Source organism: Festucalex cinctus, chromosome 3 (genome assembly GCF_051991245.1).
Source record: "Festucalex cinctus isolate MCC-2025b chromosome 3, RoL_Fcin_1.0, whole genome shotgun sequence".
NCBI classification, from domain to species: domain Eukaryota; kingdom Metazoa; phylum Chordata; class Actinopteri; order Syngnathiformes; family Syngnathidae; genus Festucalex; species Festucalex cinctus.
The window spans coordinates 24,358,614-24,385,127 of NC_135413.1; the positions used below are offsets into that span (position 1 = coordinate 24,358,614).

The following is a 26,514-nucleotide window of genomic DNA, read 5'->3' on the forward strand; positions in this document are numbered from 1 at the left end:
GACTGAGAGGATTATAGAGGGGAAAAAAATATTCCGCTTTTAGAATTTAGTCCCATGCAGCATAAAGATGTGGCCTGACTGTCTGTCATATGGGTGGGGGAAAATAATCCTTCCAGTGTGAAACGTGCTTTCATGTTTCTGAGTCACCAGTGGCCATTTATACTTGAAATGAAAAAAATAAATGAATAAAATAAGAAAACCAGTCAACTGACTTTTTATCTGAAACGATGACATCTTGATTATAGCTCAAACATGCTCTTGTGAGGCCTGAGTGGGATCTCGATAATTTGCCATACATACGTTCTGTAGTCTTCTTTATCCATGGCAACCGCTCATTTCGTCATCACTCCCCAGGTATGCCGTGTAGCCGAAACTCTAAATTATAGTCATCTCTCGCTCACCTCAAACCATCATATACTTAATCAGGACATAGCAGGAAATGTGTAATACAGTGTTTACCTCCCTGCTGTTTTGTTTTTTTCATGAATGCACTCCACATTCTGGTTGCATAAAGAAATAACAACCAGCGGCAACGGTCCAATGAGCAGCCCAGCTTGCAGATGCGAATTTGCTTATTGTGGTACAGTAATTAGTGCCTGAAGGCTGCAGCATTAGCACATTCTGCTAATCCAACTCCTCTATTGCAGCGAGCTCCCGGCGAGGAGACTAGGACAGAATCCCAGTGGAGCAGATGGATGACAGGATCCGAGGGGGGCTGAAAGGGGCCCCCTGTCATTAAAAAGGCTGATTACACGCTGGTAATGAGATCGGCTTTTTGGACTGATGATGGCGAATGTTTTTTTTTTTATATAGTTTTGCAGCAGAGTTTAGTCCTAAACGGGTTTTATCTGGTGGGTCCTAGTCAAGGTTACGGCCTTCACACTCTGGTGAAATTGCCTTATTCGGGAATAAAATAGTCCCGTTACTTTCCATTTGCAGGCCACCCAACTTTACTTTAAAGAGGAAGGCAGGTCAATTTTGTTTTTGTTTTTTTACGGTATGCTCCCATACCTTCATTCATTTTGATTAATATTGTTTGCGGTATATGAATTTAGCAACAAAATACACCCATCTTCATACATTTTTTTAAAATAGAATTGAAGTTTATTGAACATATAAACTTAACTTGTAACATATAAACTAACAAATAGAAAATAAAAAATTTAAAAAAGATGAAGAAACTCATAGTAATTATTTGTGATGGTTTACATGTCCAAAGGGAGTAGGAAGAAGTTAAAAACTTATCTAGTCATAATCCTTATTTTTGTATCTTTTAACTTATATCAGTATTTATACAGTAAATTAATACATTCCAATAAAAGAAAATGTGTAATCCTGCTTGTGTAGACAATTTCACTTTAACATACGTACATTTGTCTGTTGCGTATGTGCATGAATTTCTTAGGCATATACAATAATAATAATACATCCTCATACTCATATACAATTTTCATTACACTCATAATGGAAAATCAAAAAAAAGAAATTACATTTCTGCACTTGTACTAGCTCATGTATGATTTAAATAATGCTCTTGAACTTTAATTTAATTTTTTTTTAAAACTCAACAATTGACTTGCATCTTTTCAAGTCATTACCAAAATTATTCCACAAATTAATACATCACAGGGGGCGGCCATTTTGCCACTTGCGGTCGACTGAAAATGACACCTCAGAGCCTAAGGGCCAATCACGGCTCATCTGTTTTCTGATTGGTCATGTAATTTTTCAAACGGAGCCGTGATTGGTCAGTATCAGAGCCTTGAGCAACTGTGATGTCATTATCAGTTGACAGCAAGTGAGAAAATGGCCGCCCTCTGAGATGGATAAAAACAGGTGGATTTTGCTGTTTAAGACTTGTGGGGCTGCATCAAAAGAACATATTATTGTAAAGAAAAATGTTCCCCTTCAAAGCAATAATTTCTCGTAATTGGCAACTTGATTTAGTGTTTTCTTTCTTTCTTTAAGCTGTAAAGCGGTTTAGCTTAGCATGCTCACTTCGCCCGTCTCTTGTCATAAGCACAAGTTATGAAAGTGAAGGGACGTCTGTGACTTCGTCCCACAACAGGGATTATAGTGATATGGCAAGAATATATTAATTACGGAAAGTCTCTTCTGGTGGGATTAAACCAGATTTAGTTTCCGTGTTGACGAAAACAACTCAGCTGTTTTCTGCTGAAGCTTCTTATCCTTGGGATAAATTGCAAAGAGCACTGTAGGGGGCAGATATGTTGATCCAATGTGTCTTTCACTTATCCGCATGGGTGATGTTTAATGTTGAATTGTTGAATGTTATTCAATCAATGTCTGATACTGCGGAATTATAAATGCGCAAAAGAGCATTTTAACCAACTTTGGACAGGGTAGATGGCGGCCGCCTGCAGCTCTGGATGACATCACCGCTTTCCAGACTCCGCATGACTGGTTAGACGTTGGAAAGACTAGAAGGGAAAGAGGACCCGCAGCAAAAGACGCCGCCTCCCACGGCACAGCCCGCTCCCAGTTCCACCAACCACATGCCACCCTCCGCTTCCAAGCCATGCCACTCTGGCTTCCCCCTAGGGCAAACAAAGACCCCTTTCAGTCCGGTCCCCACTGTGATCATGCGCAGCCGAAGCAATCTGTTCCTCTTGGCTGCTCGCTGTGAAGTGACCCAGCCTTTTTTCTTGCCACGCCATTGTTGCTTTTTGCAACGGGCCAAGCGAGGAGCTTTTTGAACTTCATGACAGGTGACAATGCCCATCTTGAAAAGAGACAGGAGGATGATGAGAAACAAATTGTTGCTCACTTTGATTTAGGCTACTGATATACTGTAAGTGGGTTTTAAAGGAACAAGAAGCACTGAAGGTACATAGCTGCACACTTAAATGAGCCAATTTATCAATAGTCTATCATCTCACAGGAGCACTGAGATCAAACCGTTCAAGGTTAGCTTGGAGCTAGCTAGCTAGCTAGCTAGCTAGCACAACAACATGGTTGGTTAACCCGGGTGGATTTAAAACTTCACCAAAAGTGGATAAACTGCCAGTGTACGGCTGGAGGTAAAAGTAAGTTATTTTAAACTAAAAAGGAAAATCTTTCCGTAGTTTGACGTGGCTGCTTTAGCACATCTGCCACATACAGTCGGTACGCGTTTTCAAATAAAGTGAATATGAGGATTGGTAAAGCACTTTTGACGACATATCGTGTAGATAAAATTTTAGTGCACTCACATTTACCATTTTGATCAAATTGGATTTTTCATTTTTTGGTAGGCTGACCATATTTTCAAATTCAGGACACTCGGCCCGGACCGGCCCGGCCTCGAGATTGTGGTACCAGTCGCGGTAACACAGTGCAATCCATTTCCTATTAGTTGTACAATGTCAACTGGACATTTTCCTGAATTTATAAAAACCCCAGATGCCCGGACAAGACATAAAAAAGTTGTCTGTCCTCCCAAATGAGGTCGCGTGGTCACCCTATTTTTTGGACTATGATACGTTTTTCAGCAAAAGTTTATTTAGGAACCCATTCGAATTAATTTAGGACGAATATGCGCACTAGCACTGTAAAAATTAATTGAGTAATCGATAATTAAATTAATCGCCAACTATTTTAGTAATCGAGTAATCGTTTGAAGCCATTTTTAAAACAAAATTGTCCAAGTCCTCTGATTTCCCAATATCAATGGTAATTGTATCGATTTCTGTAGTCCTTTATCTTCCGTGTTTAGCCCTGTGTTTAATCAAAATAAGACATTTGCAAACACCTGGTTTTACTTTGGAAAACAATGACCAAACGGGTAACATAGTACATCAAGCCCCTCACCCCCTTTTTTTAAATCACCATACAAATACGTAGTAACACAAGGGAGGTTTGATGCAAAAATTAAAATGAATCAGATTAGTCGATTAATCGATTGAATAATGGATAGATTAAGCGATTCTAAAAATATTCGATAGTGACAGCACTAATGCAAACAAGTCCAGGCCCTAATATAAACAGTGGCCCCCGTTCATTGTCAGATATGGAAAGACCAGATAAAAACCGATTTTTGTTTTGCTAGCAAGTACATATTCTTCACCCTTAGCGCAATGAAAGAAAGAAAAATACAGAAACTGAGCCAACATTATTTTAATGGCTTTTTGCCCTTAAACGATGCTTTCCGAGTTCCGGTGCCCCGATTACATTTTGTGATGGACAAAGCCGTTTGGATCAGCACTCACCTGCGTTCCCACCATCCCTGTGCTCAGTCAGCCTGCGTGCTTCCATTTCATTTTACCTGCGGCGCCAATCCACTGGCCTCATTCAGTCACTGTGCAAGCAGTCTTGGTTGTCAAGAAGTCAAAAAAGCCTCTGATAACACTCAAGACCTTTTGAAAACTTAGCAGTTAAAGCTTGCTTGTATTGGAGCTTCCCACTCCGCTATAATACTTTTTACTCTTTACCTTTGTAGCTGCCATCAAAAGCAACTCTCATTTATTTAATGGATTTATTTTATAGTTTAGATTTGGTTGAAAAAGGAGAATAAATAAAGTCATTATTTCATGTAATATTGTTGAGTTATAATTGTTGCATAATCTATGCTGGGTTGAAACTTTATTGAAAGGGGGAACGTATATTTAGTTCCACATATACATAGTTGTTAAGGGACACAATTAATTGGATGGACACAAATGGATGAAAAGGGGGGAGTTTGATGACGTGCATTTGTGCTAAGATTCATGAACATGATTACTTTTGAGTGAATGTGGCCAATGAGGTAAATTTTTTGTCATGATCTTATTTTGCTCTTTTCTTGGCTTTGTTTGTGTTGTGTTCTGAGGTTGAATCCCAAAAGTGCAGACAAAAATAAGATTTTAACTCTTTATTCGCATAACTTCGAGATGCTAAGCTAACTTGGGCTGTGGAGGTGCACAGAAGAACAGAGGTAACAGAATTAATAATCTGACAAAAACATACACTTCTCAGAGAGGTTTATAAAGACAGTGAATTGATCTGATTGGATGTGGCTAGACATGTGGGTAACAGGACTGACGTGGAATTATCTTATTGGCTGTTCACCAGATAAACAGATTAAAGATTCTTGACATCACATAGCTTCTGACATCACATAGCTTCTGACATCACATAGCGTCTTACCAGTTGAAACTAGATGCTGGTTCAAAAGAGACACTTGACCTCAGTTCAAAAGGGACACTTGACCACACAGTCATGACCCAAACATAACCCTTGCATGACCCTAGTCATGACAGTAAGCATAACACTTACATGAACCTAGTCATAACAGTACACATAACCCTTGCATGGCCCTAGTCAAGACTAAGCATAACCCTTGCATGACCCTAGTCATGACAGTACACATAACTCTTGCATGACTCTAGCCATGACAGTACTACGCATGACCCTTGCATGACCCTTATCATGACAGTACACATAACCCTTGCATGACCCTAGTCAAGACAGTACTAAGCATAACCCTTGCATGACCCTAGTCATGACAGTACTAAACATAACCCTTGCATGACCCTAGTCATGACGGTTGGGGTGTTATTTTAACATAAAAGAACAACCAACAACGACCAAAGAACAATGTTGATCTCGAAAGGAGTAATGACATTTACTACCTATTATTATGTAATTGCTCAAATACATTTTTTTGAAACAGGCTTTTGTTGTTGTTTGACGCTGTTGGTTTAATTTGGCATCTCATAGCTGGGAAGGCACACTCGACAGCCAACTGCTTCTAACAAATAATTAATAAAGTCAATTTTTCATAATGCCGCCACTTGACGATTATTATTTGATTTTTATTGCCAGTATTTTCACCCCACAGACCATGTAATCGGTCAAAATTGACACATTAGGTGTCTCATTACTGGTAATTTCATACTCATCCACTGTAGATAAAAAAAAAAAAAAAAAATCAATAAACAATCTTTTGCTAGATTATTTACTGTCTTTCCCCAACCTCCCGAGAAGTCATTAGCCAAGTAATTGTGCATTTCCATGCCATAAAACAGTGAACCTCAGAAGCCATTAGCTTGTTTATTTGCATTCTGCCAAATATCGGTACAGCATCAAAACATTTTCACGCTGTGGACTATTCTCTCTCCTGACTCTTTCATCTAGATCACACAGAGATTCTACTTTGTACACATTGATAATAGTGTGACATAATCTCATTGTAGGCAGTTAATTGGAGAGATAATTGTCACATGTAATGATAATAATGAGCCTTAAGCGGTTTTTATGGTCAGAGACGAGCATGATTGAATCAGATATATCGTCACTTTGCATGATCTTTACTGCTTCACTGGTTATATTTTGGGCTCTATAGTGTCTTAATCACTTGTTCCTCTATTTGAAGTCTGGCACACTTAAGTCAGCACCTTATGTAAGCTGTGTGGGAGACCACTGATGATGAATTTGAGCCTGCATTACCTCACAAGGGCCGAGTGCTATCTTTACATTGTGCCGTCGTACGCTACAAGAAGTCTCCTTCCCATTCAAAGGGCACTGAAAAGTGAGAAAGGCTTTGTATGGGTGGCTGCTCGTGGTTACCACTGTTGCTACGAGACTGTTAGAAATGCGTTTGAAGAACAGTCCTGTTCGGATAAAATGTAAATGTTCTTAACGCGGTACACCTGGTTATTAAGCCGCCGTTGTGCCTCAAAAATGCTTTTGCCCTGTACTGAACATGCTTTCAAATGCAAAAGCAGTTGCTATGCACGGTACTGTGCATTTGTTTTCTTGAGGCATGTGGCTGTCTAAGCAGCTTATGAAGAATCATATTTTTTCATTTTGTGCGAGTACAACAAAATGAAAAAGTCGATTTTGTAGCTTGGGAGTGTCGAGAAAAGGGATAAGGGGGTTACGCACACACAAAGAAATGTACATTTAAAATGGCTTCAGAATCAGTAAACAGCAATAGTTTTAAGTACTTCTCAAATTCAAACCAATACATGCTGAACACTGATATCTCAAAATTAAATTTACTCATCAAATTAGCGTCATTTTTTTCCCCCCATTGATAAAACTTGAAATGTCATGAATCCATTCCCGACCCCTCAAAACCACCACCATTTTTTTTTTTTTTTTTTTTTTTGTTAAATGTTTTCCGTAATGCAAAGTAACACTGCATTGTGTAGTATTCGTGTCTTGGATGTGTGCCCTGTTAGTGGCTCATTACAATTTCTCTCATTTTTCTCTCATGCATCGGCGACTGAGGCTCTCCTTACCCACATGCATTACTAGGGCTGGGTATCGATTTAGATTTCCAAAAATCAATTTGATTGACAAGGGCCTGATTTGATTTGATTGATTTTCGGTTCAGTAAAGGATTTCACGCAGTAACAATTTTTTAAATTATACAGTATATCTATTTATATAGTTTAAATTTTGATATATTTGTTTATTTTATTTCAATATTGGTAAGTATAAATTTAAAATAAATCTATTCTAGATTCTAAGATATCTATTTATTTTAAATTATATATTTATATATATATTTATATATGATAAATTTAAAACTTTGATATAATATTTGTTTATTTTATTTAAATAATGGTAAGTATAAATTGAAAATATTGTGAATTGTCTTTAAAGTGTAATATGACAGGAATTTTGTAAATTTAAGAAAATACTTTTAAGTTCCTGTAAGCAATAAATTTAAAGAAAAAAAAAAATTACTAGTAGGCCTTTAAGTAAAATTCTATTTTTGCATGGATTTATGTAAAAAAAAAGACTAAAAAGGATCCATTTGTGGTTTTATGACTCAATATCGGTCTATGAAATGGAAAATCGATTTGATTAATCTTTTTGTTTTTTTTGTTTTTTAACCCACCCCGTACATTAATTGCTCCTTTATTTTGTTTTGTCATTTCACTGGAGGATCAGTGTATTCGAATTTGGAAGTAAACTGACAGTAAATATTAAAACAACAACAACAACAACAACAAAACACTTTTGATAATAAGAATTTTGAGGATTGTGTAAAATTAATTTTGATGGCACCTTGTCTCAAATACAGTATTATAATCAGAAGAAGAAGATGATGTCAGCTAAGCTCTCGGGCACATTCACACTTCCACACTGTGGCGAAACGCTAACCTATCGTCCATCTCTGCATCGTTTTACATCCTGACGCCGTGTTATGATTGCTTGGGAGAAAATTTAACCTTGCGCCCACCTTGGGTGTCCGCAAACCAATCATTACCATGTCTCCCTCGGGGAGAACAAGCTAATCTGCGGGGGGCTTGTACTGAAAGTTCTATTTTTTGCTCCACTTTTGTAGATTCATCCTAAGAGGCTTAATTTATTTTAACCATGCAATCAGATCGCGGCTCAAAATACCGGCTTATATTACAGCGTGGAAACTAATTAAGTTCCATTCTCTCTCTCCCTCTCTGGTTAACCTCGGACAAGGTTGTCTTAACTATCGCAGATTTGGTAAGTCACAATTCTTAGCCCCGTAAGCACACGCCACAGTAAATGGCATTAAGTGTTATATAACAGTTATATCTACAATGAACTTCATGCCTTTTTGCTATTCTCAAATTCACCTTTCACGTTTTTTTTTCCTGTTAAACCTATATTCACCCATCGTAATTGGTCTCAAGGAAGTATGTTGAAGTGATACATCTCAAATAGGGCTGTCACTATCGATTATTTTTAGAATCAGTTATTCAGTTGATTATTCCATTGATTATTTGGTGAAATTTCATTTTGCATTTTAACTCATTCACTGCAATTGACGGAAAAAGATGTCAAATGATGCTTTTTTTGCTGGGCTGGCAATGAATGTGTTAAGTATGTTTACAAAGCATTTTCCCCTGATTATTAATCAATTATTGTTGTTCATTTGGTATTGTTTAGTGAATAAAAACAATTACGACGGTGCTAGCCGATTGCTAGCATTTTCACTCATCTTTCAAGGCAAACAGAATATTGTGTGGTATGACGACATAAATATGGTGGATACCATATGAAAGATTTGATTCCATTCTTTCATGAGAAAAAAAAGTATATTTCTTCCTTATTCCGTTCTTTAGTAATCACTATTTTAAATTAGGTCATTTGAGTGACATAAGCGAAAACAAAAATATGAAGAGAAAAACAAGCTTTTGTGAAAAGATACATTTTTTTGCACAACAGTGACCTTGACACTAATATTTTTTTGTTTAGTGACAAGGCAGCGCTGCACAAGACGTTGCACTGCCCATTGAGAGAGAGAGAGAGAGAGAGAAAAAAAAACTTAATAAACGTAAATTAAGGTTTTTGGCGGCATTCATTAGGATTTTAGAATACGTCATTAAACGTTTTTGGCGGTCAAAGAGTTAAAAAAAAAATATGAAAATTTGGTAATGTTGTAAAGTGAGTGTGACATGATATTATAAACAATTATAAACAATTTTCGGGGTATAGGGCTTGAGCCCTGCCGCAAATAGCGAAAATCAATGATTCATCAATTAATAAAAAAAAAAAAAAAACTGAAATAAAGTTTACGAATTGTCTATAGATAACACTGATCTTTCATTCATTAGACAGCCTCGACGAGTCTCACTTGAGTTTCAAGTAATTTGAACAGTGTCAAAGGATTAGCCAATAAGGACGTTCCTCCTTGGTGCTCCGTAAGTGACACCGTCGTAAATCTCTCAAATAAGCTGTCATGCCAACTCAACAGTTCTCGTCACTCCTTCCCGCCTTGCTGTTTTAACGGCCAAGTGCAGCACTTCCTTACTTAAACTGCTCGTGTGCCTCATGCGACAGTCGGCTGGCGCGGCGCGACGGCTTGCTCGGCTTCGTGGGACGCTGAAGAGCTCTGCAGCGTTTCCCAGCGGGTGACTCAAGTGTGTGACCAATAAGATCATTTGCTAATTCCTCCCAATTATGGTGCCCCCACTTGGCGTTAATCGCTTTCTGACTTTAGAAGGTAATTTCACCTTTGTTAAGACCTGGCAGTAAATGACTTCTTGGAGTGTGTATTTAAGTGCATGTTACCCACCATGCATACATCACAGGTTTAAATGAGAACCGTTGAAAGCTGGCTGGGAGCTTAAAGCTTCTGTTTACCAACCCAAAGCCTCAGCTGGAAGTTTGTCGATAACCTCCCCCCCTCATACCCCCACACCCCCTGCATTCTATGAAAACTTTGTTTTCCGGTGCATTCACCGAGGTGATTGTATCTCTCTTGGGCCTCCATTAAAGCCTGGGCATGCTGCAGCAGTGGTGGGCCTTTATCGCCTGTGTGCACAGCATCCAGCCTCTAGTGCTAAACAGCTTGCTGCATTTTCATGCTTGGTTTCACCATTGGGAAGTCATCAGTCCCGCGGCTCTGAAGACAGCTGGAAGTGTGAATTGATACCATCGGTGGTGCCTTTCTGTCTACATGAGGGGTTTAAGCTTAATTGTGCCAGTACTGCATGTCCGCAATCGTCAATTAGGTCAGCGATTCTCAACCTTTATTGAGACAAAACATCCCGTTTCTTTGCGATTCAGACAATAAACCCATTAAAAGAGAATTTTAACTGTTAAATTCCTTCCTGTATACTTCCAAATTCACGTTTGCGTTCTCATTGGCATCTGTATCCATTCAGTAGCAGACATTGACCGGAACGAGAATCACTTCCTGCTTTCGCATCTAAGAATCATGGGAAATGTAGTTCTACTATCCACCGTGGTTTCCAGTCGACACTCAAACAACACGAGCTGATAACATTAGCAAGACAGCATTTAGCATTAGCGATTGCCATCTCATCTTCCGCACTTCCAGGTGATGAAGATGGACTCGCGATTAAATTTGGTGAAATGTATTTTATATTTCATTTTCAGCAAAATTGTAGCGTTTTTTTTGAAAACCTGGTCACCCTACTGCAAAGTCGTACACTAACAGAGAATCTGTGTTTATTTGTATAATCTTGAGCCGCGTGTGTTAAATATTTAAAAATGATGCGAGTATGATGAATCTGCTCCACTAATGGGCGATCAACAGTGGTTTTTATTTGAGGATTTTTTTACATTAATTCCAAGATTTTACTCAAGTAAATATCTGTTACTGCTTTGAAGAAAAAAGTAGTCACAGAAGTAGAAAAATGTGAATAATCGTGATTAACTCATTTGCTCCCAAAAACGGATAAATACGTTTTATTTTATATGTTTTAGTGTCCCAAAGATATATTTATAGTTTTTTTTTTTCGTTTTTGTTTTTTTAAGCTAGAGCATACGGAAGGTTTTGATGCAACCCCTCAACTGCCAAGAACGGTTGCAGAAAGTGTAGTTACTACAGAAATGGCCAGCAGGTGGCAGCAGAGCAATGGAGATCAACCAGGGCCATGTTGAAAAAAAGCTCAATTACTCACAATTCTAAAAAGATTTGTGAAAAATGATTAAACTTAGCTATATTCTGCTAATTGCTGCACAGCAGAAACAGATAGAAATATACTTTTTTTCCTGATGAAAGAAAAGTCTTTAATCTTTCTTTTAATAGGTTCCATGTTTTTTAGCAATAGAACACAATATTCGGTTGTCCTTTCAAAATCAGTCAAAAATGGCTGGGAACGAATGAGTTAATTACGGTTTTAAAAATTATCGTTTGACAGCAGTAGTTTCGTAGTAATTACTTGTTCATTTGTTTGAAATCCAATGGTTTTAGAATGCTGAAAACTCTGTATACGTAGTCGTCAATCAGAGGCCATCTCTTCGTCACTTGAATGTTATTAACTCATTCACTCAGTAAAAATGGATTTTCGACACGAGACAACTGCTGTGATGTGAACGACAGCCACGGTGGTTCCACATGGCAAAGTCGCATGAAAACAAGCGTTTGTCAAGTAAACAGTCTTCCATCTGGAAGCGACTTCATCAGCAGGGTGGATTAAACTGCAGCTATCGACTGCAGAAAGGCACCAAAAAAAAGCCAAAAAGACCTCTACTTGCTTTGCCTTTTCTCCGTCTCTTCACTTGGTCGCCTCGACTTTTCGGGAGCGCTCTTATCTTTTGTGTCCTGCTGACAAATACGCAATTTCCTTACATTGCCTTTTCAATGGTATTCCCTCACAATAGGAGGGTTTAAAGTCTCTAAATCCACCCGTCAATCTGCTGCACGCCTCTTGTGTGCTGCTAATGCATTTTGAGCTTGTGTACCACGCTCTGAGGATGCATAGCCTTTGCTGAGTTGTTAAATCAATAGTGTTCTGAAGCGCTTAATTATGCAAATACAGGAGCACCTGTGTGGTACAGATGCTTCAACTGCAGATACAGTCGTCGTTCAAACTATAGAAAGCTGAACTAGTAAGGTTCTATTATAAGCAAGAATACAAGTGATGACTTCTGATCTGTCCATCTCGAACACGTTTTCCTCTTGTCTGCGGTGAAGGATGTCGATTTTAACCATCTTAGACAAGGTGATGATGTTGTTTCTCTACTCTGAGGGGATTGATTGTTTTTGACAACGCTAACAATGTGGCACAAATTTCACAGGGTGGGAAATCTGCACATATCCACACTTGGAAATGTTCCTCTGGGTAAACTTGTAATCGTTATATGGATCTAGATCTTTCTGGTTGTTTTTGTAGCACAGATTCAAATTCTAGACAGTTGGTGTTAAAGAAACATTTAATGTTTTACACTTCATCTGGCTTATTTAGAAACATACACAGTGAAAACTAGCACAGGTTTACTGCACAAGAAAGTCATAATTTTCCTTCCCTCGTTTTTCTGCTGATTTTACACACTGTCAGTGCTCTTGACAAAAATGAGTGAATGCTTCTCCAAGCATTTCTCTTCAGAAATGACCAAAAAAAAAATGATGGCATGCTCAGAAGGGAAATAACAGTTTTGAAGTGAAGAGAGGTTCTTTCCCAGGAAGCCTCTGCCCTCTTGCCCTCTATCTTATGCTGGCTTATTTCTCATTAAAGACACAACAACAATTTACTGCAGGAAGCACACACGAATAAACAGGGATTTTTAATTAGCGTTTGCACTTTCTAAACTGTAAAAAGTTTAATAAACATGGCAAACTTGTGTTCAGAAATAATCGTTACGTTATGTTGTTGTCCAATTCATGAGAACATGTCACAAGATGTACTCCAGACTACATTGGTAAGTCAGTTGTTTGGATATTTGGTCAGTTAGTCAGTTATTCATTTGATCACAGAGAGGTAGTTGGTTGGTTGATTGGTAACGTTGACCTGCAAAGGTCTTTAAAATATGTATAAGGTGCAATACGCTAGTTCAGAGTTTTTAGAACATCCAAAATCCCCACTGAATTGATACCTAATTTTAATGTCTAGGTTATAATTGGTACTATACTATTAACTTCACAAAAAGAGTGTCTCCTTATAATTCCCACTATAAGTATAAAATGATCTTAAACGCACGTTGGCTTTGTGAAAAAGGTTTTCAGCCACAAATACCTGCCATGAAATCCAACTGTACACTGCTCATGGCTAAATCACAGATAAAGCTCACATATGAGTCAATGTGTGAATGAGTCTTTGGCAGTATGCCTGATGCAATGCGTCACGCCCGTTGGCTAGACCAAGCCGTTATGATACTACTGCAAGCCATTTTAGTCCCGCCGCAGAACCTTCAAATGTGTCGGTTCCGAAAGCCTGAGTCAGTGAGGATGAATGACACCGGGTCATCATCGCCCACCAGCTTTTCATTCGACTGGGATAGATAGAAGTGGCGCATCGCAGCTGGGGTTTGTGCAAATAGCACACACGCAAAAAAAAAGAAAAAAAAGAAGCTTTTTTATATGCTAATCCAAAGCTTGACACTGATTGTGCAGCTCATTCGTTTTGGGGGTTATTTGTCACACGTTTTAGCAAGAAATCCTAACTGGTGGGAACAATTCTGGCAAAGCTTACCCAAAAAGATGTGAAGGAACAGACGGCTGTAGATCGTAAAGGTGCAGAAACACCAATGTTGGTGTCTTGGTTTTTTGTTACTTGTTTTGTTTTATACTTACAAATCTCCGCAATATATGTCACTCTGATAGAATAGTTGTGAGAGCCAGGCAGGCAGAGACATCCATCACCGGTGGGCTGAGAACTAATGACTTTTTGTCAAGCCTACCTAAAGCTAGCAAACCTGTACAGACAGTCTATCTAATTGTGATTCCTCAACTCAGCATGAACACAACTATTGCATCCATGCAAAATGCTCAGCGTATGCAAATGAACCACTCCTCCCTCCATTTTGCCTGCACTCAGCACTTCCTGTCAACTACAGCTGACTTCCGCGTGCATAGATTTAGAGATGCACAGACTTTGGTGACCTTCTTGTTGAACAATTTAGATTAAGAGATTTGAGATGACTTCTAATGGCATTGACTTTCCACTGTTATGTTTTGTATTAGGGGCGGCACGGTGGTTGACTGGTTAGCACGTCCGCCTCCCAGTTCTGAGGACTTGGGTTAGAGTCCAGGCTCCGGCCTTCCGGGGTTCAGTTTGCATGTTCTCCCTGTGCCTGCGTGGGTCTTCTCCGGGTACTCCGGTCTCCTCCCACCTTCCAAAGACATGCATGGCAGGTTAATTGGGTGTGCTTGTGCGTGTGGATTGTTGTTAGTCTCTGTGTGCCCTGTGATTGGCTGGCAACCAGTTCAGGGTGTACTGCCCAGAGCCAGCTGAGATAGGCTCCAGCACCCCCCGTGACCCTTGTGAGGAATAAGCGGTCAAGAAAATGGATGGATGGATGATGACAGCATTTAACGTCAACTACTCTAAAAATGGGTACAATTTAGACATCTTATTGATCCACGACTAATTGACCAGGCTGTCCTTTCCTCAGGAGATTTAGTAAATCAAGTACTGCATAATGCTTTTTTCTTTGCATTTTATTTCTGTACCATCCTATAATATCCTGAGCATTAAAAGCCATTAATAAGATTAAAGTAAAGAATCCATAAGTACACATTTGGGAATTTAGCAATATTATTATGCAAGGCAATGCAAGTTTCTTGTAAACCACCACAAGGCAAATTCATAGTGCTTTGTAGAGGCAAAGAAGTTAAAAACACAATTAAACCAAAACCAAAAGACTTTTTTAGTGAAAGTGCTAATTGGTGTCAGAGAAGAGTGAAATTAATCTGAGCTTGTTAGCGGAGTTTATGGTGGGTCTTTATTGTGTATGCTTCTGCTCTGATTACGGCTGTAAAAGAAGCTAAAAATATATGTAGGTTATTTGTTTTTAAAGGTAATGTTTGTAGATGAGTTTAAAAATTAATTTAAAAATAATAATAATAATGTGCGGTGGCTAATCAGCCATGGACGGCGCAGCTGGATAGCAAAAACTGGAGAGCAACAAAGGAACTGGAAATCTACAGGCTTATTTTATTAAAAGGAAACAAAAACAGTGGATTTCTCTGCACACTCTTACCATGATAAGCGTACAGGTCCACAGCGTCAAGTACATTGATGGCCAAAACGAAAGAGTGCTGCATAGGCACAACGAAAACAAGGAGGCGCCACCCTGTGGCGTGGTGCCACACTGCGGATTGTTACAAAGTGGATAACAGTTACATGATGTAATGTGAATGGACATTTCACGACAAGTTGCTGGCATAGATGACCAAAAACATAATGTTTGTTGTGAACAAATAACTTTCTGATCCATTAATAGAAATCAGATAAGTTTCCACAGAACACCTCATTGCCTCTCACAGTAGCTACTGGTATGGAATTACTGTTGTAGATCCATCGCAGTGGTTTTAGGTTCACTTGAATTCTTCTTACAATAAATGCCGAATTACTTAAATCCGCTTGTACATTCAGATGCTTGAAGCACAATAATTATTCATATGCACCCCCCATCTCTTTATTATCTTGATTCTTCACACTTATGGGTCAAATCCTTGCCATTCCCATCATGCTTTGATGGCCCACTTTTTGCTGGTGCAGATTGCTGGGAACTGCTCTTCCAGTTCACAGCGCTATATCCCTCATTAGAAATGCTCGGCACAAGCAACACTGTGCTTTTGTGATGACAAAAAATGGTTATTCCACTTCGTAGGCGGAAATATCATTTGTGAAACGCTGATGACATCGTTGTTAATTTCCCCTCGAGCATCCCGCTTTTGATGATTGATGATTTGATATCGTGTGAGTGACACATTTCATGTACCATATCTCCTCCTTCTGCTCAGGGCCGTGTTTACGTTAATAACCCCAATCAACAGCTGCCAATGAGCCACTACAATGATGGTGAATGTCACACCATATGCTAATCCATCCGTTCTGCAACTCGGGGAGTCCTGAGCCTTTTTTGGGGGGTGTAATTTTATGTATCATATCATTTTTGCTGTCACTGATGATGCTTTTGTGGCTTGATTAAATCGGAAGATGTATCTTAGATGAGAACTGCGTATTCGTACACCCCTGTTGGCCCGTTGACCCCTGAGAGGTGCTTATCCCTCCTGTCATCCTTCGCTAATGGCTTTGATAATTGCAGGTTGGCTTAATGAGAGAGGACGTTATGTAGAATTATATGTAGACAAAATGTATATTATACATTATATCAAACATTATCATACTCAGAGAATTGAGCACTCGCTGTTTACTATGTGTTTGCTTAGCTGTATTCTATTGCTATCCTCGCCCACAATAGTAGCACTGGTCGTGGTGAACACGGTTGAAGGTGCTGGGTGAATGTGGTGGATGGACCCAGTGGCAGACACATGACGGGAAGATAAATGAGAGTAACTTTATTGACCATAAACAAGTAAAAGACAGGACGGGACGTGAGAGGACGCTAAGTCGCTAAGACCAGACCGGGCAAGGGGAAGAAGGTAGCCATGATGGGGTGGGACGTGAGCGGACTGGTCGCCATGACTTGGCTGGGACGTGGAAGGCTTGGCTGGGACGTGGGTAAACTTGACTTGCTGTGGGTAGACTTGACTTGACTTGACTTGACTTGACTTGACGTGACTTGACTTGCCTTGACTTGACTTGACGTGACTTGACGTGGCTTGACTTGACTTGACTTGACTTGACTTGACGTGACGTGACGTGACTTGACTTGACTTGACTTGACTTGACTTGTCTTGACTTGACTTGACTTGACTTGACTTGACTTGACCTGACTTGCCTTGACCTGACCAGACCAGACCAGACCAGACCAGACCAGACCAGACCAGACCAGACCAGACCCTCACCTCCCACACCGTGTGAACATATACCACTGACTAAATACACCAACACTAACGAGACACTAACAAGACACACCTGGGAAACAAAACAGGCTGAGGGCACTGATTGGTCACACTTACTGGGAAGGGAAGACATGCAGGTGGACAAGGATAAAGAGACAAGGAAGACAAACCAAACAAAAGACAGGTATTTCCTGCCACAGCATTTTTCCACATTGATCAATGATGGGCTAAGATTGCAGTTGCTAGAATCACACTTGGGTATTATAGTCTTTACGGAGTCATATTAAGGTGTGAGAGATGGCCGCAGGTTGTTCTGTCCGATGGAGGCAGCAGGGTCACGACCTGAACTCCGTGGAGCTCGGTCACTCTGTGACTCAGTCGCTCTAATGCAATAGTTTAGGACATAAGAAGGCCATCAGAAAGTTATTTCCTTATGAAAAGAAATCACTGCATGGCTACAGGTTGAAGACGCGCGCACGAGCACGCACCCACACGCAGTTAATGGCATTGATGGTTTCCACTCCTGTGATAGTATCTTTTATTAATAGCCTGGGCTCCTGCGCGGACATGGAGACCATTTTAATGATTAATCTGAAAGGAAAGTGCCCATTTTACACATGGGGCTCTCTTGGCAGTAAAAGAGCCACTGTTCACTCTTCAGGTACATTAGGACATATTTTTCCATTCCTCTGAGCTTATTTTAGACACGTTATGGCTGAATTCATCGACAGACACTCAGCATCATTCATTAACAGTTAGTATGCTCAAATCTGTAATTCATATGCTCGTACTTTGCATTTCGTAGTTTAACGAAATGAAGTTTTAATATAACAAAGCATCAAAGGTGAGTGTATGTTGTTCTTTCAAATTCCTATGATCATTTGCCATATGTATTTTTCTGTTTCTGAAAAATGCGATGTAAATTGATCGATTTGCACAAACATTTTTTTTAACCCTCAGCTGGCGTGGTTGTTTGCGACGTAACATGTAACATATGGCTCATAAATTTTCTGTCGCTCCCAATGCTAATTTCATGAATTTGATCAACTACAAATGCCTCGGAAACGCTCGTGCAATGAATCTGACAGTGGTTTTTGCATATATGTGGAACCTGTGCGCAGAGTGAGGACATTTCTCGGCATGTATTTGTGAATGAGGCCCGCTGAATGCACACTCAAAGGTAGCGGTGGGATGAAACAAAGAAAAAAATGCATCGTGACTGTAAGTAGATTTTTCAAGGATCTGTTCTTGAGATTTGATTTATTTTTTATTTTTTATTTATTTTTTACTCTACATTTGAAAATGTAGGGAGTATGTTACTGTTCAGGGTTATTGCAGTGTATAATTGGCAATAAAAATGCATTTGGACATTTTATTTTACTTTTCAAAGTGTTTACTTAAACCTTTAATGAAGGAAAGGGGTTAAATTGAATAATCAAGCAATATGTGAATACTTTCAGGCCACTTCATTAGGTACACCTGCTCGCGCTTACAAAAATATTTTCTTTCTTCGTGACCTTGCTTTCAGTCAGGCTGGTGGAGGACTCAAAGGCAGCTGTCCTTGGCGTGGGGCAGAGGCTGAGTTGCGGGGGGGATGGGGGATTGGGGGGGGCGAGCACTGGGGAGAAACAGTGGGGCGCTGGAGTGAACGGTGTGGAATACTAACAAACGTCTTGAACAAAAGGCCAGATGTCCTTTCGGGCATTCTGTCCTTTCCATGCTGAACTGCTTTTTAATTGTTTAAAGGCGTCCTCGCCTGATCGCTATCACAAAGAGAGATAAAACAAGACAATAAAGTATTACAAAAGAACCCCCGATATTATGTTTATTTTATGGCCTTGCGTTTAATGAGCGCAGGGCCTGAGAAGCGTAGATGCAGAGGACAATGCCTTCGTTGGGCTTATTGGTATTCTCATGGGGTGTAAAATCTCCTTAGTGGTGATAACTGCACCAATAGCAGAGTGAAACTAATTTGGTTTAAACTGAAAAAGCTGTTAAAGTGACAACACTAAATAGGACAATGCAGACATGTCAGACTGTTTTCTGGAGTGTGAACTGAAATAAGGTTCCTCTATTTATATATTTTTGGATTAACATTGACAGCATTTGCTTTTTTATTTTTTATTTTTTACCCATTTTATCTTTCATATTTCACCAATTTCTTAAGATATCAGTTAAATATGTATCCACTCACCTGCATAACAATACGAGTACAGTGTTCCCTCGTTTTCCGCTGGGGTTAGGTTCCAAAAAATACCCGCAATAAATGAAATCCGCGAAGTAGTTAGCTTTATGTTTTACAACTCTTATAAATGTTTTAAGGCTCTAAAATCCCCGACCGTACAATTTATACACTTTTCTCATTGAGGCATTTACATGTTCTCACATTTTCTCTCTTGTTCAAACATTGACAATGCCTTCATAAATTCTATAAAATGGGTATATTACTGTAAAAAAAATATGCAAAATTGCACTTAAAAAAAAATCTGCGATACAGCGAGACCGCGAAAAGTGAACCGCGTTATAGCGAGGGAAGACTGTATACACAAAAATATCAAACTGATCAAAAAACATGTTTGTAAAAACGTTTTAAAATACATTTAGTACATGATATTCTTGTTTATTTGTTGATCTTATATGTGTCTTAAATAAAAAAAAAACTCTGTGTTTAGTTCGGTAATAGCAGTTAGATGATTTGTTATGCCATGAAGTGTTTATTTGAGGTGAGGTGTTTTGAGTTATTTTGAGGGAACAATAAATTTACACTGTTATATAAGTTGTACAATGACTACTTTTCATTGTGTCAAACTGTCATTTCTTCAGTGTTGTCCCATAAAAAGATATGATTCAATATCTGCACAAATGTGAGACGTGCACCCACATTTTTGAGATACTGTTCCTGGACTGCATTTCAAAGCTTTTTGTAGCAAAGTTGTTTGAGGAAATGTTGCTGCAATGATGCCGATGCGACTGCTTGTAATCACCCCTCTTAATGTTCTTATGCAAATCATCTGTGCAGCCCTCCTGGCTGTACACGATTAGAAGCCACCAAATACCACTTCTCTTTGGGAAGGTTAACGTAAAGTGTGTCACGGGGCACTTTCAGCTGGAGCGTTTCTTTCCCAGCCAAACGAGTTAGGGTCTTATCCCAGAAGCGTTAGGTTGAGCTAAGTAGACTACAGTGTTTTACAGAAGGATGAGATTTTTTTTTTTTTCCTATGCAAATTGCTATATAGTATACGGAGTACACTTACATTTCTGAGGATTAGCGAATCCCACAGCAGGATGTGTGCATAGTTCATTCATCATCTCCTTTAGCTTCGAGCCCTGGAGACACCTCAGATGGTTCTTATACTGGATGAAGTCAGTCTATCGTTGGCATGGCTTAGGTTCAGATTTTAATATGAAGTCATCTGAAATTATTAGGCTAGTTTCGCTGAAGGTAAACTGATGTAGCGTTCTAAAATTCATGCAACTTGTGTCATTTTGGATGAAAACTCGAAAGTCTTGGAGTAATATTGTATTTGTGTGCCTTGCTTTCGGCATTGCAGTCATGCTGGGACCCAAGTGAATATGTGAAGAGCAGTAATAATAGTGTTGCACGTGATGAGAAGAGAATATTGTGTGGATTGGTACTAAATCGAATACATGCTACTGTAAATGTACACAAGTGAATGTCAACGGCAGCAACAATAGTCAGCAGTGTTTACCTACCTTTTGTGTAGATGCAAATGACAAACTGTTGATATGTTAATAATTTATACTACAGTACATAAACATTATACATATGTACATAATGTGTGAACATGGTTCAGATTAGGACCCGGCAGATTTTTTTTTTAGTTTTATTTTTTTTTTTAGGCCATTTACATTATTTGACAGTACAATTCTGATAACTGATTAATCATCCAATTAAGGGGGAAAAATCTATAATGAACTACGTAACTTCTTTTTTTCATCCCTAATGCTTACATCAATAAAGAAATAAAATGCAGACAGAACATTTGACTGTTTTAGAGGAAAAATTGGCAAAACCGCCACATTTTATGGCAATTTTTAATGTTTTGTAATGTGCTAATTAATGTGTTTAAAAAAGCAATTTTTGAAATTTTCCCGAATTTAAAATAAGTAAATATTATTATATAATATTATTCTTAATTAATATTATTATTATTATTATTAAGTAGTTCAGATTTTAATATGAATCTATCAGGAATTATTCCTCAACTCTAAACTCTATTCCACTCTTTTCCATACTTGGGATTTGTTGCCATGATGAAACTTTTTCTTGTGTCCTACAGCGAGATGCTAAAGGCCAGTATCTGTTTGACCTCATCTGCCACCACCTCAACTTGCTGGAGAAAGATTATTTCGGCATCAGATATGTGGACCCCGACAAGCAGCGGGTGAGTCAGCCTGCTGTCGTTTGCGCGCATGACTTGAATTCCACTGGAACGTTACTTGTAAATGCCCTCGTGAGCTAATGGATCGTGTCACAGTACACAAGTGAGCACATAGCTGCCCGCGGGACCTGTCACTAAGTAATGATTTTCATTTTTAGTTGAACATTTTTTTTTTACTAAGTTTAAACTGCATAGCAGCACCAGCAAACTGTATTTTCCTCTCTAGATTCTGGAAACATTAGTAAGTGCAATTTTGGGCTATGAGACTAAGTGACGTCGGAACCATGGTAGCATTTTTGCTAGCTAAGTTAAACAGCATGTTTGAGTAAACATTGTTAGAAATTATTTAGTAGGAACTACAACATCAAAGTGTGCAGTCATGTAACTGCCTTTGAAACGTAGTTGCACTCACTTAGCGGGTAGATGCTAGCCACTAGCCGCTAATGCTGAACACAGGTGTCACATTCCACAATCTTAGCGTAATTAGAGTTTTTTTGGTTTTTGTTTTTGTTTAGTTTTTTAGCATCATTTATTAGCAATTGAACATGATTTCAGGTTGACGTTGTGTTAATGTTGGTGGCAACACTTTGTGATGGCAATTTAAACTCAAACTGGGCTCCAACTTCCAGTCGGAAAGAGTCAAGCTAGCTGCCACGCCACCACACGCTGCCAGTGAACAACTTCAAAATAAAGCGTACTCATGTCTGTGTATTATGGAATTTGGGAAGATTGAAGATGGCAGCATGTTCCCTACCTACAATATCAAGAGCCAAAAATAAATACATTTGGTTTATAAAAGCGGTAGGCTACATTTGATTTTAGCAAAGACGTGTGACCCAAATTTTAACGTCATTGCCTTTGTCCTATGTTGTAATGTGTTAAAAAAAAAAAAAAAAGCAAAAAATTGACACATTTTTGCCGTCATAAACATCTACTTTGTTCTGTAATCGAGCCCACCAACAATTCACTGCTAAATTTGATTTAGTAGTCGAGTTAATTGACTAAATTGTCAATTGGCGTGAATATCCTTGTTTGTTTATTTGCACCCTATGATTGGCTACCAACCAATCCACAATGTACCCCGCCTCTCGGACAAAGTCAGCTGGGACAAACTTGAGCTCATCGCAACCTTAATGAGGACAAGTGCTGTAGAAAATGGATGCCGCAGTCATCTTGGGATAAGCTTGTACCATCAGGGAACCAAAAGATCCACTGCTGGAAGATTCTACTTAATGAACCTCTACCTGACCAACTAAAGCAATGCAACAAAATCATAATGCAGCCCTCATAGACTCAAATAACCATTTTCAATGAAATCCTCCTAATGCTATTTGTTCCAGGATTCTGTCAACCTACAATTTGTTTGACTCGCTAAACAAAATATCCCAAAAGAAATAATGGAAACAAAATAAATGTGTGTTCTTGTTATCTTAAAGCCATTGTTGAGGTTGCTTCTGCTTTGAGAAGAACGCAAAAAACATGCTGAGTTAATCCGTTAAGGCACGTTGAAAGGAGATCTTGTACGGTAATAACGTCTTGCTTGTTTGTTCCAACATTTTGTGTGACCAAAGCGGCATCCATCCTCCTTAATGGGGGTTGGTTGATGGATTCAAACCTTGTACAACAGCCAATCACAGGGCTGTATCATACTGGACAGACAAAAAGAGATCTACAAACTCCAAAGAGAAGACAATTTACACAATGAGCCTATTTCTGCTCTGTACATATGCAAATCACATGCTTGACTTTAAATATAAATGCGATCTCTAGTCAAAGAACACCAAAGTAAGGACTCGTGTTATTGTTTCTTTAATTACGAGGGGATGTTCCAGGACGCGTTTGTTGCGGCGGCGCTCCATTCATGAAGTATTCACACGCATGCTGGCACTCAACACTACTGTGGCCCGACTATTTTTTGGTTTCAGTACTTTTTGCTCCATTTTCTACTTTACATATTGTGTCGTTGGAACAAATATCAACATTGAAATTGTCCTTTGAATGATGTCACTAACTCACCAATCTGCTCTGCTTCCAACGCAGCACTGGTTGGAGTTAACAAGGTCGATTGCTAAGCAAATGAAATGTAAGTACTGCTCATTTTTGAATCTATTCAAACTCTGACAATCACATCTGTAAACAAAGTACAGTATGTTTACGTCGGCATGACAAAGTGTTGAGTTGATTTGACAACAGAAAATTAAACGATTAGTCACTCTCAGAGGAAAAGTTCAAGATGGTGGCAAATGGGCTAATGATTTATAGTTAAATTTTGTATAGACACAATCAATTCGCTGGGGGCGGTTGCTTGGCAACTAGCCCAAAAGTAGCTCTTGACTTGCATACTTGAGGGGGGAAAAAAATCTAATTAAATTTGACCTTTTCAAACACGAAATTCACTGTTGTGTTTGGAAGTGATGTGTTTTAGGTGTAATGATTTATTTGAATGTTGCTGATTGTTTGATGTCTGGTCAGTTTGTTTATTTCAGTTTTTTTTAATACTATTTCATATTAATTTCCTCCAGCTCAGCCTCCATTCACCATGTGTCTGCGTGTCAAGTTCTACCCTCCTGATCCAGCTGCTCTAAAAGAGGAAATCACTCGGTAAAAACTCCCTTTCTCACACCGAATACTTTGCCAAGGTGCACACTTACGATATACTTATGTATCTTAATTAATTGTGTGCATTCATTCACATTTTTTTCCAAAAATTCAACCTATTTCCACCAACAATTGACTAGTAATTCTCAATGGCACATTCAACATAAGAGATTCACTTCGTTCTCATTTGAAGTTTAAATCATTCAAGCTCATTCAATGCATTCCCACATACTAAAAATTCATTTTCACCATTAAAATACCCATAAAAAAATACATATTCTTTCTCAATCACACTTTTAACAAAAATAAATAAATAAATAAATAAATAAAAATCACATTGTTCCGAGTAGTTGATCGCTGTCATTCGTGGGGGATAAGGAAGGATTGGCCCACAAATAGCAAAAACCCACGTAAAATTGACGCAAACTGAAAAAATAAATAAAATAAATGTAATAATAATAATAATAATAATAATAATAATAATAATAATAATAATAATAATAATAATAATAATAAGTTCTTCATTTTTTTTTTTGTTAAACAGTAAATATAACATGTTTTGTCTTATTTCACTGACCGATCAACGATGTCATTCCTCAATCAGGCAAATTAAGACATTACAACATTACATCCGCTCACTGATTTGGCATAAAATTTAAAATATCGCCCTATCGCCAGAATCATCCAATCAGATATGTGTAAAGTCTAATTATAATATTTTCATCCCAATTGATATAGATTAGTGATTAAAAAACTTCTATACCACGACAAAAACAAACACAAGTAAACACTGTTCCAAACTTCTGTGCATCTTTCACCTTTCTAAATGCATCTTTGTAAATAATAAAAAGTAATCGTGGCCTTCAAACATTAACGAGACATTACATAGCGCGTTTTCTATCTGAGACATTATAATGAATATTACACTGTTTGCTAAATGACTTGTTCAGCAGGAGCTATGCAAAAAGCTTTCTCTGGTAACCCTGAATGAAACATGGCACAACAACACTTGCTTGGCATAACGTTAGCATTTTTATATGCTAATTCTGCATAACACTTCAACCAAACAACTTTCCACAAAGGTCATTTTGATGCAGCGAGCCCTCACTTGACGATGTTTCCTGATGCGCACGTGACTAATGGAGTGTGTTCACGCAGCGGTGACATGACCCGTGTAGCACGTGCCACACGTGGAATAAAGTGAACGGCGACCGAAGGGCATTGATGGAGGCTGCGTGACAAGTGAGAGATGATTGAGGTGGGAAGAATTAGGAGGAGGCGGAGTCTTACTGTATATTATGATGACAGTGGCGAGGAGGTAGCGTAATTAATCGCTTACGAGGCTCATTGGGTGCGAGCTCTCACTTGTCATGTTGTATAATAATAATAATTAAAGGCTCGTGCAAATATTTTGTCTCAACGGTTTGATTATTCTAAAACTGGAAACAGGTACTCTATTTATACAAGGCAAATATTAGCTGCCACTCTTAGTTTGAGCTTGGGAAATTAGCCTAAATAATAAAAAGTAAGATGGGTGTATTGAGGTGACATCTCTTGAGATTGTGCAGGTGTACCTAATGTTGTGTCCAGCAATGACGCAGCAATTCTAAGGCTACCCTTGAATATGGATCCGCATTTTTCTCAGACGCCCCCGCTGAGCTTCGTGTTGTCCTTTTCATTGTAGATATCTCGTCTTCCTGCAAATCAAAAGGGACCTTTACCACGGCCGCCTCCTGTGCAAAACCTCCGACGCCGCCTTACTGGCTGCCTACATCCTTCAAGGTAATGGAAGGTAACATATGGACCTGCTGCCTCACTAACTCCGCATTAACTTGGCTGTAGAGACCAGCGGGCTGACAAATGCATGCTCTTCTGGGGGAATGGGTGAGACAGGCCAACTGAAAATATACAACCAAGATGCGGGAGCCAACGGACATGTATTTTTTATACTTCCATTAATACGCTCTCAGAAAAAGGGTACTATAGGGGTCCATTTTTGTTCTCTAAGGTACAACTTTATGCGATGTACCCCACAGACTTCAAAAGTGAACCCCTAGGTACAAACAAAAACTACTTGTGGTTATAAAAGGCATACAAATAGTCCAAATGGGCCAAGGGACCATGTCTGTACCTTTTTGTTTACATGTACCGTAAGCAGGGCTGCTCGATTATGAAAAAAAATAATAATCACAATTATTTTGGCAATAATTGAAATCACGATTATTCAAATTATTATTTATTTTTTTGGTACAAAACAAGAAAATATTTAAGCATTTAAAAACTTTTAAGACAAATTTAAAAACAAAATAGAAACACTATAATTATGTTCCTTATGGACCAAACAAAATTTATAATAATATACTATATATTTATAACAAT

The 26,514-nt window shown here is 38.7% G+C and overlaps 1 protein-coding gene across 5 annotated transcripts in view; it reads left to right on the forward strand.

Annotated features, from left to right (window-relative positions):
* Window positions 1-26,514, forward strand: part of frmd5a (FERM domain containing 5a) — a 57,928-nt gene that overhangs the window by 15,616 nt on the left and 15,798 nt on the right. For 4 of the 5 annotated variants that reach the window (XM_077516943.1, XM_077516946.1, XM_077516945.1 and 1 more), the window contains exons 2-5: window positions 21,436-21,540; window positions 23,578-23,620; window positions 24,060-24,138; window positions 25,820-25,917. In XM_077516943.1, coding sequence (XP_077373069.1) covers window positions 21,436-21,540; window positions 23,578-23,620; window positions 24,060-24,138; window positions 25,820-25,917 — 325 coding nt within the window. Of the gene's footprint in view, window positions 1-17,242; window positions 17,319-21,435; window positions 21,541-23,577; window positions 23,621-24,059; window positions 24,139-25,819; window positions 25,918-26,514 lie in introns of those variants that run through there. The other variant, XM_077516947.1, reaches the window with a different exon arrangement.